Source organism: Panthera onca, chromosome A3 (genome assembly GCF_046562875.1).
Source record: "Panthera onca isolate mPanOnc1 chromosome A3, mPanOnc1 haplotype 2, whole genome shotgun sequence".
NCBI classification, from domain to species: domain Eukaryota; kingdom Metazoa; phylum Chordata; class Mammalia; order Carnivora; family Felidae; genus Panthera; species Panthera onca.
In genome coordinates this window covers 22,922,006-22,935,493 of record NC_138341.1, presented here as the reverse complement: position 1 = coordinate 22,935,493, position 13,488 = coordinate 22,922,006, and the positions used below count along the sequence as shown (strand labels likewise).

General features: G+C 51.0%; 1 protein-coding gene across 1 annotated transcript in view; it reads right to left on the bottom strand.

Annotated features, from left to right (window-relative positions):
- PLB1 (phospholipase B1) overlaps positions 1–13,488 on the bottom strand; it is a 143,141-nt gene that overhangs the window by 81,749 nt on the left and 47,904 nt on the right. Inside the window, exons 6-15 of the mRNA XM_078444836.2 lie at positions 12,660–12,700; positions 12,043–12,086; positions 9,112–9,202; positions 8,728–8,779; positions 6,801–6,887; positions 3,823–3,885; positions 3,000–3,079; positions 2,639–2,714; positions 1,168–1,263; positions 38–94 (exon numbers count right to left, since the gene is read on the bottom strand). Of these exons, the coding sequence (XP_078300962.2) occupies positions 38–94; positions 1,168–1,263; positions 2,639–2,714; positions 3,000–3,079; positions 3,823–3,885; positions 6,801–6,887; positions 8,728–8,779; positions 9,112–9,202; positions 12,043–12,086; positions 12,660–12,700 (687 nt within the window). The remainder of the gene's footprint in view (positions 1–37; positions 95–1,167; positions 1,264–2,638; positions 2,715–2,999; positions 3,080–3,822; positions 3,886–6,800; positions 6,888–8,727; positions 8,780–9,111; positions 9,203–12,042; positions 12,087–12,659; positions 12,701–13,488) is intronic.

Below are 13,488 nucleotides of genomic sequence, written 5' to 3'. Positions count from 1 at the left end.
CAGCCCCCCCCACCCCCCGCGACCCCCAGCCACTCACCATGCTGCTCCAGAGATTCAAGGCGAGTGTGCTGGGATCCTGGAGTGGTTGTTCCCCCTGAAACGGAACCAAATAAGAACCTGCTTTTGCCCCTTAGGATGGGGTGGCCCGCCGCACACTTTGAGCCTCCCTGGCAGAGATGGCGTGGCCCGCCAGACTCTCTCTCAGCCCCAAGTGCCACCATTACTGGTGGGCACCTAAAGGACCCTGTCTGAGGTCAGGCTCAGAGGTGAGGGTCTGCAGGGGCAGGTCGAGGGTCTGGCCGCTCTTCCCTATCATCAGGTTGTGCATACAGAGCTACATGGCAGAAGGAGCAGGTGACAGGGAAGTGAATCATGTGTGTTCTGAGTGGGGGTGGGGGGATGGGAATGAATACTCCTCCTCCTCATTTCCAACCACTATCTGGACATCCCTGAAGCCCTAGAGGGAGCACAGGGACTCCAACAGGCAGGATCCAGGAGCCTGGAGGGAGGGACCATCCCAGATGCTAAGGCCTCAGAGACCTTGCCGAGCGTGCACGAACCCACCATGGTGCTCATGGTCTGGGCAGCCCCGGGGGGGCGGGGGCAAGAGGCATTTGCCCAGTGACCTGGGGGAAGGGTGGGGGCAACTCCAAGTCCCCTCCCTTCCAGGGATGGGTGTAGGGTGTGCAGAGGGAGGAACGTGGTGTTCTGCCCTGGAAATTCTATCCCAAACGGTCACAAGAGCTCAGAGGAGCCGAGGGCCTCCCAGACACAGGTGCCGCTCTGGGCTCCATACGTGTATTTACTCAAGCAATCCTGACAATCACCCTAGAGGGAGAGGATATTAGTAATGGCCCTGAACCCGCAGATGAAGAGCCAAGGCACACAGGGTGCAAACAACTCACCCGAGGTCACACAGCTGGCCCATTCCAGAGTCAGGACCTGTCTGGCCGGTAGAGTCCATGCTCTACCTTTGGGCTGTTGTGCCTCTAAGAACCCGCCTCATGGGGCCACCCAACCCCGTGGCAAAACCGCCAAGAAAGTAGAAGAGGGTACCACGGCGTTTCTCCCCCGGCACATGCTGGGCTTGCGGAAGCCTGGCTTCTGTGGAGGGAAGAGGGGCGGGGGGAGGGCTGGTCCCACCTCCTCGCAGCCCCCCTCACTCACCGAGGGTAGGGTCTGGTAGAAGAAAGGCTGGAAAACCACTGCGAAGGACTCCTCCTTGTTGTACTTGCTGGAGGCCAGGAGACGGTCCCAGCTCTCCTGAAGGAGGGAGCAGAGAAGTGTGCCACCTGAGTCCCCGCAAGGCCAGGCTGCCCCATCCTCCCACCAGGGAGTTCAGAGCAGGTCCCCGGGTCAGAATTGCCCCTCTGTGCGGTTCTGAATGACATGCTTTTTGGAAGCTCCCCCTGGTCTCATACTTTGGGGCCCTTTGATGAACTACATCAGGGTTTCGTTTTCCTCTGAAGCCTCAGCATCACGTAATACCAGAGATGAACCTGAAGTATATTCTCTGGGTGATCGCGAAGTGCACCCCAGCCCACGAGCTGGGGCCCCCACGCTCTCCTCAAGGGCGGGGTTCCGTGGAGGGATGTGCTATTGACCACTCCAAAATTGTCGTTTCCAAAGTGGGAAGTGCTGTATATAACTTCATATAGGGCTTTCTTCTTAAATAAAAATCATCATGTTAGAGGCGCCTGGGGGGGCTCAGTCGGTGAAGCGTCCAACTCTCGGTTTTGCCTCAGGTCACGATCTCACGGTTTGGGAGTTTGAGCCCAACCTCGGGCTCTGTGCTGACAGTGAGGAGCCTGCTTGGGATTCCCTCTCTCTCCCCTCTCTCTCTCTCTCTCTCTGCCCCTCCCCACCCTCTCACAATAAGTAAACTTAAAAAAAAAATTTTTTTTTAAATCATCGTGTTAACACGCATCAGGAGGAACTTGTGCTTTGAGCTGTTTGCTGGAAGCGACGATGGCACCCGCTGAGCCATCCACGCTCCCTTGGGTCTCTTCTCTAAACTAGAATGCTCATCATTAGGAATCCTGACTTGCCCATGGGTTGTGGTCTGGGGAGCAAGCCCACCCTGGGCACCACCAGCTCACCAGCCAGGGACGTGTGGTACAAGTGGTGATGACAACCAAAAGCATTTCAGAATGAATCTGCAAAATTCTCTTTGATCTTTTTTTTTTCTAACTTTATTTATTTTGAGAGAGAGTGTGAGTGGGGGAGGGGCAGAGAGAGAGGGAGAGACAGAATCCCAAGCAGGCTCCGTGCTGTCAGCTCAGAGCCCGACACGGGCTGAACTCATGAACGCATGAACCATGAGATCACGACCTGAGCTGAAACCAAGAGTCAGACACCTGACCGACTGAGCCACCCAGACACCCCTTGATCTTTTACTTTAGGTTCCACCACCGCCCCCGCCCCCCACCAGGAGTTAGTCCCCACTCTGCTCAAGAGAGTACCGAAGTATGGCCAGAAAGTGAAGGAAGGGTAGCTCTCTTTGGTCCCTGACTTAGACCTGAATTTATGGAAGAAGTTCGACATGAACAAGTTTGCTCCCTCGTTCCTACCACCCCCGTTCTCCTCCGGGATCACCTGTCCCTGTGGGCCAACAACCAGTGTCTGAGGGTGGGCTCACCAGATAGGACCACTGTGTCACAACCTCGGAAAGCTTCAAGGTCTCCCCTGAGTATCTACAGGGCTCTTCTGCGAGGCTGCCGGTTAAAACAAGCCAGAGATGAGAGCGTGGTTGCGATGTTGGCTATTCATGCTGTCCATGGGGGAAGAAGGGAGCTGGTGGGGGGACCCTGGAAGTTGCTTAGGGAGTACGGAAGGAAAAGTTGGAAGTCTTACAGGTGTAGGAGGAGGAGGCACACGTCGGGGAGGACGAAGGGTAGGGTCGTTCTCATAGGACTGAGGGACACGACGTGCCCCGTGCTGTGCCTGACACACGGCAGCCAATCAACAAAATGCTGGTTTCATTTCACTTCCCTTTTTACCTGAGCTGAGTCCCTTGGTGCCAGTGAGAAACCACCAGAGCCTCAGAGAGATCCACCAGGTTCACAAACGCTTTGGGGACCTAGGAGGATACGAGGGAGAAGGTGAGCATTTGCAAGGTCACCACCACTGCTGCCCAGGGGCTTCTCTGGAACCCTTGGTTTGAGCCTGTTTGGTGTGTGGTTGAACACGGCAGGCCTCTCCTTGGTTAAGTCCCTCCTTTGGGACGTGCTTGATTGGGGTCTCTCCAAAGCTGCCGGCACTGCCACTGTGGAAAGGTGTCATTCACCATCCCCTGGGGGGGCAGAACACCGCCCCACCACAGTGTCAACAGGGGAGTAGGACCTTGGTGGCAGCGGGACTGTAATCCTGACAGAAAAGCCGCCTCCCCGGGGATCAAAGGGTTGGGGTGAGAGCCACAGAGCTCCCCTGCTCATCATGGTCAGGCCAGAAAGGGAAGGCCCTTGGGCTGTCACTGCCTCAGACTCAGAGGCCTCAGGAAAGAGGAGGGCCACTGAGACCCCAGTGCTCTATCCCTTCTTCTTCCAGAAGTCTTGCTCAAAACTCTTCTTGGATTGTGAAGAGCTATATACCTGACCCGGGTTTTTCTGAAAAGGCAAGAAAACTGGCTTCTCCACTTTGCTTTTCCCCTCAGTCTTGGCCTCCCTCCTGAGGCCACTTTCCCGGTCTCAGTGGAGGCCACTGGAGAATAAGCCGGAACCTGCCGCATCAGCCCTTGGAAGAGCAACTTCCTGCCGGCTGCCCGAGGAGTCTTTGGGGAAGGGAAACTCAGGGCCCGTGGTCCCGGGGAGCTGCAAATCTCACCTCCTGGTACAGGTAGTCCAGCACTCCAGCTAGCTTGAGTAGACCTCCCGCCGCGTGCCTGTGCTGGGAGAGGAGAAGCATGCTAAGGGCAGGTGGGGATGGGCCCAGGGGGCCAAGGATGTGCAGGCTCCTGCCGGCCTGCCTCTTTCTCTCCCCACCCTCTATCGGAGTCCTTAAATCCAGGAATAATGATGTTCCCCCTTTGGACCCGATTTTCTTCAGATACAACTTCTTCCATCAGCCTCTGGGAGGAAGTCTGGTCCCAGGTTTTTGTCCATTCTCTGACTTCCCCAACCCATCATCCACCAAGAAAAACCAGACTCTCTAAAATGGGAAGTTCCGTGTCAGGGAAGGGCAAACCAAGGTCAGGGCCATTCCAAAGCTCTCAAGGAGGGAGGGGAAACCAGACTTATTCACAAAGACTGATGGAATCCCTTTTATTTTTTTAAGTTTATTTATTTATTTTAAGAGAGAGAGAGAAAGAATGAGTGAAAGAGGACGGAGAGACCATCCCAAGCAGGCCCTGTGCTGTCAGCAGAGAGCCTGATACAGGGCTTGAACTCATAAACTGTGAGACCATGACCTGAGCTGAAATCAAGAGTCAGATGTTTAACCCAGTGAGCCACCACAGTGTCCCTCCCCCCCCTTTTAAGTTTAAGAATCACTTTCATCTGAAGAAAATCAGGTCCAAAGGAGGAACACAATTACCGCTGGATTTAAGGACCCAGATGGGCCTCAAAACTTCTGCAAGGCACACTTTTATCAGACCTCCCCCTGCCACATGGGCCCCCAGGGAGAAAGGGCTCAGGGAGAGAATCCGAGCCAACTCCTATTACTGAGTATTTAAAGACACCTCCTACCCCACCCAATTCTTTGTAATGAAAATATATAAACAAATGACAAGACCTCAAAAATCAACCCTGGTTTACCTTTCCAGGGTGAAAAAAATAACTAATGATAAATTTTGCAACAAGACAAACTCCTAAGCAGCCTGCAAACCAGCTGTCCCCTGAGGCGACGTGGCTCAGACAGGAAGACATGGAAGGCCAAGTCGCTGTTCTGTCTCCTGCGGGGACACAGGCAGGGACTCTGGAGACAGCTGCCAATCACTCAGGCTGGAACAGCGAGAAAGGGCAGCTCCTACCCCACATCCCTGCTTTGACGCAAAAGTGTCCTCTCGAGGCTGGTTCAGCCCGCTCTGTCACCGTAGGCAGCAATAAAGCCTTTTGTCCATTTCTTATAGTCTAAGGGAGTCTCTCCCTGAGCATGACAGTCAGCATCACACTTTCCCTTCCGAAGAGTCTCGGGAACTGCCTAGAAAGGTCCTTGCTGCCCATCTGGCCCACGTTCAGGGTATCCCTCTTCCCTAGGGTACCCAGGGATCCCTGCGTGGTTTGACCCCTATGTCAAACCCTGCTTTAGACACTCCTTAGTCAAGGTGGTGGCAAAACGGTATTTTAGCTTTGATTTTAATGTGTTAGTTTTATTTTTAAGGCAAAAGCATTTGTGCTTTGTTTGTACAACTAAAAATAAAAGTAAATAAGGCATAATGGATATGTGTATACAGAAATGCCTTGTGTAGGCAAGAATGCTTAAAGGCATAAATACATGAAAGAATACAATAATCCATAATGCTTGAATAGGAAATAAAGTGTATGGAAGGAATCATGAATGAGTGTAAGCATCAATGAATGCATTCAAACATTAAAAAAAAAAACAAATGCTAGCATAAACAAACTCATTATGAATACAATAGCACATACCTGCATGGAAGAAAAGAGGATGAATTTATGGATGAATAGATAACGGATGGATGGATGGATGGATGGATGGATGGATGGATATGCAGAGGAATTCAGCAATGTCTAAATGCTTGTTTGAGCACTTCACCGCATGAATGCATAAATTCATGAATAAATGTTGGTGTGTATAATGACCAAAAGGGGAAGCAGAGAATAAACAGGGCATATAAATTTCACTTGGCATTGGAGAAAACAGAGAGTAAAGTAGAAATATAAAGGTTCAAGATCTATATGCTACACACCCAGGAGATCTGTAGGAATATTGTTCCACAAAAGCTGGTCAGGGAAGGTGGGCCTCCCTCGGCATTCTCCAAGGGCTCGACATCAGTAATGGAAGGCGGGAGGGTGGATGGTGGGGCAAGAATCAGTGGGAGCATGGGGCATTCAGAGGAAGGCAAGAGCATATGTTGTGGGAGAGGAGCACAGGAAAGAGGACAGGATCTCAAGAAACTTCACCCGCCCATGCCTGTGCCATGGCCTGGTGGGGGCCCTGGATGGGGCTGAATGCACAGTGGGCAGATAACTGGTCTGCCATAGGTGGCTTACGTGCCTTCAGGCTCCTGAGGAAGAGTCTGTGTGCCATTTACGTCACCATAACCTGGGCATCTAAGCCACCCCTTATACTTTCAACCGATCCTAACCAGGACTAACCTCCAGTAAAGACTTAAGTCATAGTCACCTACATAAATAAACGCAGGCACACGTTTCATGTCTGGTTTCCAGGAATGCCAAAGAGCCTGGAAGTTGCAGTCTTCCTACAGAAATACTAGCTTCCCCTTATAACTAGAGCCCATGGGCCAACAGGTGACAAGAACACACATATCCTGCTTTTCTTCCCAAATTCAGCACTAAATACAAGCAGAGCTACAAGAAGCAAATGATTTTTCACTAGGAAGTGGATTTTCCTTAGTTGCAGAATGATTATTAACTCAGCCTCTCTACACCTCACTTTCCTTTCCTTGATATGAAAGATAGTACATTAAAAACACTGTCCCTAGAGATGGCTCTTGAGCCCTTAGATATCTAACACCCATTTATTTATCTGTCTGTTGCCCAAGTTCTGAAATAGCTGCCATCAGGCCCCACCTGACAGGTGTAGACCAGACAGGTTTAAGGTCATTCTGGCTGCCCCTACCCCTGCACCTGCAACCCTCTGCCTCCCAGCCTGTCGTTTACCTGTTGGGCGAAGGGACAGAGGTGACCCTGGCTTGTGTTACTGAAAAACACATTGATGAGCTTCCAGTCATTTTGAAAGTCAAGTTGCTGGAAAAAAAAAAAAAGAAAGAAAGAAAAAGGACAAGAGCATAAAAGGAGAGAGTGGTAAGACCTGGCGTTAAGAGAACTTTTTCCTTTTCAAATCTGTCAATTTCATTACCCACACCCATAAAATCATATTTATGCATTTTTTTCCAACGAAGAAGTACATGGTAGGAATCTAAAGTTGTATAAACACTCTAGAAGGCAATTTGGCAAGATGCATCAAGAACTATTTTTTAAGGGAATAACTCTTTATCTAATAATTCCACTTCCCAACATATATTTTAAGGAAACAAGGATACATGAAAGATTTAGCTGCAATGATGAAGCCTTGTTTATAAGCATGAAAAACTGGCAACAACATAAATGTCTAAAATAGGGGATTGCTGTATAAATTGTGGAACGCTCATAAGATGTAGCTGTTAAGACAGCGCAGGAAAATGTAATTATCGTCATGGGAAATATTACATTGAGAAAAGCAGGTTATAACAAGTAGCTACATCTAGTAACATCCCTGTTTAATAAAATACATACTTAGAAAAAATACAGAAGGGACTATACATCAAGTTGTTAACAGCAATTATCTCGGGGTATCAGGTTGAAGAATGGTTTTAATATTCTTTTTGTTTATCTGTGTTTTCTGATTTTTCTATAATGAACGTGTATTAGTTGCAGAACAAAAAAAAAAAAAACTTTCATTTTGTTTTTTAAGAGGCAACGCGGTGCGCTTGAGAAAACTTAGACTGTCACCCAGGCTGCACTTTAGATTTTAGCTTAACTAGCTGTGTGAACTTGGGCAGGTCCCATGACTCCTTAGGAATTCAGTTTCTTCATCTGTAAAATTATGGGATTAGGTTCACATCTTCTAGCCATTCTCCAGAATGTTATGAGTATTCTAGAAATTCTGGAATTCTCCCAGTAGGGGAAACACTTAATAGCATAGCTCCTGCACTCGCCACTGTTCCCATAGAACCTGAAATGACCTAGCTTTAATCCCCGAACTCTGTAATGAAGTCATGGCTGGCCCAGATAGAATCTTCCCTTGGTTCCAGCAGTCCAAGCTCAGTGCTGGTTACAGCCAGCTTGGTGGCAAGGCTTGCCTTGACCTGGTACTTGCCTGTAAGGAGGCCACAAAACATTTGGGGATGCTTATTACAAACTCATCTGAGTAAACAGCATCTGAACTGCTAGGAGAATGGGTTTGTTGAGGGTCAGAAGCTTGCCCCTGGCCCCAGCACACGTGCCAGTCTCAGAGCCTGAGGCCACCGGGCACACTGCCCAAGACCCCAGCATGTAGGTTACATGACCTCCACCTAAGACCTAAAATGAATATGAAAAATAACAGCAATCATCACCTCAATGTCATTGGCAACTACAGGCTTTCATTGGAGCAATGCCTCCGTGCCAGGCACCTCTGATGCCCCATTCAATCCTCCCTAAGCCTGTCCAGTAGCCTCTTTTATTACTCCCATCTCATAAATGTAGAAACTGAGGCTTAGCGAGGTCAAGGGCCTTACCCAATGTCACACAGCCAACAGGCTGAGAAGTCAGGATTCACAAAGTGTCTCCCTCTGGAAGCCAAGCTCTCAAGTGCCTTCCCAGGTGGGAAGTCAGTTTCATCTGCTGACTTTTAGCAGGACCACATTGCGGACGTAAGAAGAAGCCCTGTGTTTTAATGGACTCCAGAGAATTGCCACAGGAAGGGCATCTTTGGGGAACCCAGACCACACTGGTTGCTGTGTTCAGGGCACAGTGGCAGTGGGGTCACGCCTGCCCGGTGTGTTTGGTCTGACGGCCTCGGAGCAGACACGGGCAGCCCCGACCTCAGAGTCAGTTGGGTCCTCACCTGGTTCTCCCTCATGCTCCGCACCAGTCCTTCCGCCTCTACCCGTAAGTCTCTGCAGAGAGGAAAGTGAATCCAACAGAGCTTTGTTGAGGGCTGGAAGCTTGCCCCTGGCCCCAGCGCAAGTGCCAGCCTCAGAGCCCGAGGCCACACTGCACCACCCCTGGCTTTTGCAGGGCAGACACTGACCTGATTTTTAAAATTAGGCCCATCAGGCAGACTGAAATCCATGAGGGAGACACATTTTGACTCTGATTTAATACAAACCTTTATTTCTAAGCCTCTTTGACTTTGCCAGCACCCACCCCCCCACCCCCGCCAACCCATCCAGATGCCCAGGACAGACAGGAGTACACAGTCCCAGGGGAAGCCAGAAACGGGACTTACTGAGCACCAGTGTGGGCCACCACTGTCTTCCCAGGGGCGCACAAAGGCCTCAGAACAGAAGGGTTGAAATATCTGATGATGTCTGAAAGGACTAAAGAGAGAGCGGCTTTGAGGCTGTGGCCCTGCCAGCTGGAGGGGACCTGTGAAGGCAGACCCCCCACCCCCCACCTCGTAGGGGGAGGTTCCAGGGTAAATCCACTCTTCCGAAGCACGCCCTTCACAACCTGCCCTCGGCTGCGAGGTCAGTCTCGGAGAGGGCCCCCGGAAGTGACTGGGGCTGAAAGCTAGCACCTGTCCAGGGCTAGGCCAAGCAAGCGCTAAGTGCTTTACATGTGTGAAGGGGAAACTGAGGCGGAGAGGAACTAAGCAAGCTACCCAAGTTCTCACGGTAAACTGAGGTTGTTGGGATTTGAACCAGAGCCTTGAAACACCAAGCTTTTCACCGTCACGCACCATCGACTCGTTAGGGGAAGTGTGCTAGGACAGCGACCTGGGTAGGCTGCCTCCCAGCCCCCCTTCCTCCTCCTGAGAGTGACAGCAGGGCGGGAAAGCTCCGGGGAACACATGTCCCAGAGCTGACAGCCAGAGGACCGCTAAAAATAGTGCTGTCAGGAGCAGTTTAGTTGTGTCTTGATCCCACGAGAGGAGAGGGCAGAGCCGGGAGAGTGTCATGGGAAGGAGATGCCTCCCCCCACCCCCAATCCCTCCTTCCCTTTTACCCCCATCCAGAAGGGCCTGGGGCTCTGTGGGAGCAGAATCCAGCCCATACTGTGCAGATAGCAGACAGCGGGCGGGAAGTCAGGAGACCGGTCTCTTGGCTTTGTCCTCCTGGACAGTCACCCAAGTCATGTGTGACTGGGTCTTCATCCTCAACCCAAACTAATGAGCTTCCTTTTCTAAGTCCTGACCAACTAGGAGGAGAAGCCCCTTCCCACATGTGGTGAGAAAACAGGAAGCTCAGAGGCCAGCTGAAGACGACAGGGACAGTGTATGCACACGCGCGTGAGTGTGTGCACGATTGTGTGCATGCAAGCGGGCGGCTGGGGGAGAGAAGACATTTTCCCTCGCTCCCCTCAGGAGAGCCTGTGAGAGCAAACGACAAGACATGAAAAGCTGGTGCTAGGTCTTTGGGAGAGAATCGCTTTCCAGAGTAGAGGTGTTTGTATCATATTGCTCTTTTGTGATCAGACGGGACCATGCTCTTTTTGCATAAATCTTCCCGTCATTTTGTTTTAGGGCTGCCTCTCTCTCAGTCTCCAGTGAGGTCACAACGAAAGGCGCAGGCTGTGGGGCTGGACCACCTGAATTCAAAGGGACTCTGCCACGTACTGATCGTGTAACTTTGGGAAAGTCCATTCACCTCCTCAAGACTTAGTTTTCCCATCTGCAAAACGGCCACGGTGGGCAAGGGCATGGCTAGATCTGAAGAGCTCGGAGGTTCTGGGATTGAAGGACAGGTGGGCCGAGCCAGATAAAGTTGGGCCAACCCTAACAGACCCCTGCACGGGCCTGGATGTCCCTGGAGCCCTTTCTCCTCGGCAGACTAGCTGCTGAGCTCCGGTCTGGCTCTCGGCTCCGCCCCACTTCCCCATGCCTTAGGGCAGCTGCACCAACAGCTCCGGGTGAGGACATTCAGGTGCAAAATCTGCCCTCCCTGCCCCACCTCCTGCTGCAGCTCTGCCTAGTGGGACTCCTGGTCACTCGGCTGGTGTACGAGGGGCCACCAGGTCTTTTTACCATGTGGGTGAGGGGCCAAAAAATGGAGACGAGTTGAGAAATCAGGCACAGCAGCAGCTGTGTTTGCTCTGCAGAGCCTAAACTACATCCCACCTTCCCAGACACCCCAAATATCCCACCATGCTTCTCATTTCCTACCCTTTAAAGGAAAATGGGGCCAAACTGAGGCAGAGCTGCGACAGCCACTAAGTTGTTTGGGGCATCTTCTTTTGGAACACTTTGACCTTCTGCAAGGGGACCCTGCCACCACTTTGGTCAGCAATATCCCCTCACCCGTCAGTCAAATCCTGGAGGCTGGACATCCGGTCTCAGCCTTCCCTGCTGGAAGGGGAGGGCTGAAAGCAGGGGCATTATCCTGCTCATCCCTGTCCTTTGCAGAGATCCTAGTCATTCCCAGGCCCTGGGAGAAGTTCACTGGCTGGGGTGACAGGGCACTATCTACCTCACTCGCTGTGCTCATCGTGTGGAGGTGACATTGCAGCATCTTTGCTCTAATTATGAAGTGAAAGGTGGTTTCCTCGTTCTTGGCTTGTGAGCACCAAGCACAGGTGACTAACATCCCGCTAGGCTAATGCAGCGGCATTAAGGGACTTGGGGGCTTCAGAAGGTCTTAATAAAGTTGTAAGGGACCTTTGACAGTAAATGAGAAGAGCCAGGTCACAAATTGCATATTCATGAGCACATTCGTATGTGAAAAGGCCAGAATGTTACACACCGATCATCTCTGAGTACCGGGATTAGAGTTAATTTTTATTTTCTTCATTTCGTTTTCCTGAACCCAATTGACATCTTTATTTTACGAGTAAGGAAGTTATTACAAAATGAAATAGACTGAAAATTAGACCTGGGTCTTCTCCTTGGTGCGGGGAGAGGGGAGTGAAGAATGGTGGAGAGTTTCCCTCGAGGACGTGCTACAAGTCCAGCCTTGGGGTCCTCGGGGAGAAGGAGCTTCAGGACTCTGCCAACTTTGAGGTCTCCCCTGGGTCCCTTAACCTAATGCCTCATGCCTTCTTTTTGCTCAGAGACCCTCAGACACATTTCTCACGCCCCTCACCTTTTGGGTATGTGACTTTTCATACCCTGGCTCCATGATGAAATAGCCAATAGGATACAAGCTCTTCGCTAACCCAAATGCTGCTCTGTTGGGAGTGATGGGGACAATCTGGAATGTGGCCATAAAGACACAGGACTCACCTGTCACCACTTCCATGCATGCCTGCTGTGGCCTTCTGTCCGTCCTGCAAGTAAAAGCAAACATGCAAGCATCAGACTGCACCTGTCAACCCTTTCTCTCCACTAATGTGGTCTAGTTCATAACAAGCCGTGGCTCAGCCTCGCTCTGGTTCTGGATTTATCCTTCCTGGAGTCAGAGACACACCACAGATGGCTATGGAGCCACCAGAATAGGGTGAACAGCTTTGCTGGGTCCTCCTCTAGTCTGGCCCAAAGCTGGAAGGGGACGCAGCCCCGGTGTAGAAGGAGAAGGACCCCGGCCCAACCCTGCATGCTTCCCCCAAAGCAGAGCAAGGAGACAGGTGGTAGGAAGAACTCCATATTCGGCGCCTCCTCCTCCCCTTTCCTCCCTATTCACCCAGAGGACCCCAGGGGGATGTGTGGGCACAGGAGTGTCGGGCAAGGAGGCAGGAGGCTGGGTTCTCATCCCTGTTTTGCCACCTGCTCCTGAGGCCACTTGGAGCAAGCTGTCTCCTCCCTGGCCCTCAGGTTTCCCCAACAACCAAGCCAAGAGATGAGAGCAGATCCTATTGGAGGCTCCTCTCAGCTCTATGGCTCTGTGGTTCCAGAACAGTTACCATTTTTGCTTCTCCAGGTCAACGGTCCCAGAGTCTGGAGGCTGGAAAAGATAGGAGGTGTGAACAGCCCAGCCAGGGAAGGACGCAAGAGCCTGTCCTTGTGAGACCCCGGCTGCCTCCTACCAATAAAAGGGAGCCGATGGATCCAGAGAAAGGCCAAATCTGCTCATGAATGTCAGGCTTCCTATGCAACACGTTTGCTCATTTGTTCGTCAGAGCCCAGAGCAACCGAAGGTATGAATGTTTTCTTCGGAACAGCAAACAGCAACAGCAGAGCTTAGATTCAAACGCCTCTGTGTAGAATGTTAACCTCCACTTAGACACAGAAGGGGTTGTTTTACTGCATGACGTTTCTCATCTGAAATTCTGTTTATTGCCTGTCTCCCTTGACTCAAGTGTTAAGTGCATGAGGGCAAGAGTTTATGTCTGTTTTGTTCTTGACTATATTCCTCGGACCCAGAACAGTGCCTGACACATCAGAAGTATTCAATGAATATTTGCTTGATAAGTGTTTTTTGAATGAGTGACGCTTCTCATTTTCCTCTCGGTAAAATGCTGGACAACACAGGACACTCCCTGCTGAAGATGTTCCCTGACTTTGGACGGAGGCAAGACTGTGGGAAGCCACGTGGGCATTGTGTCCTTTACAGGCTTCTAGGGGAGTCTAGAATTGCGTCCAGTACATAGAAAGTACTCAGTGTGTATTAGCTATCATCAGTAGTAGTATTTTCACAGGTTCTGACACAAATTTTCTCTCTCGACTTCCTAGAAGATAGTGTCTCCAGGTGTCATGGTGACAGGTGACAGTTGTACTCACACTACCTACACC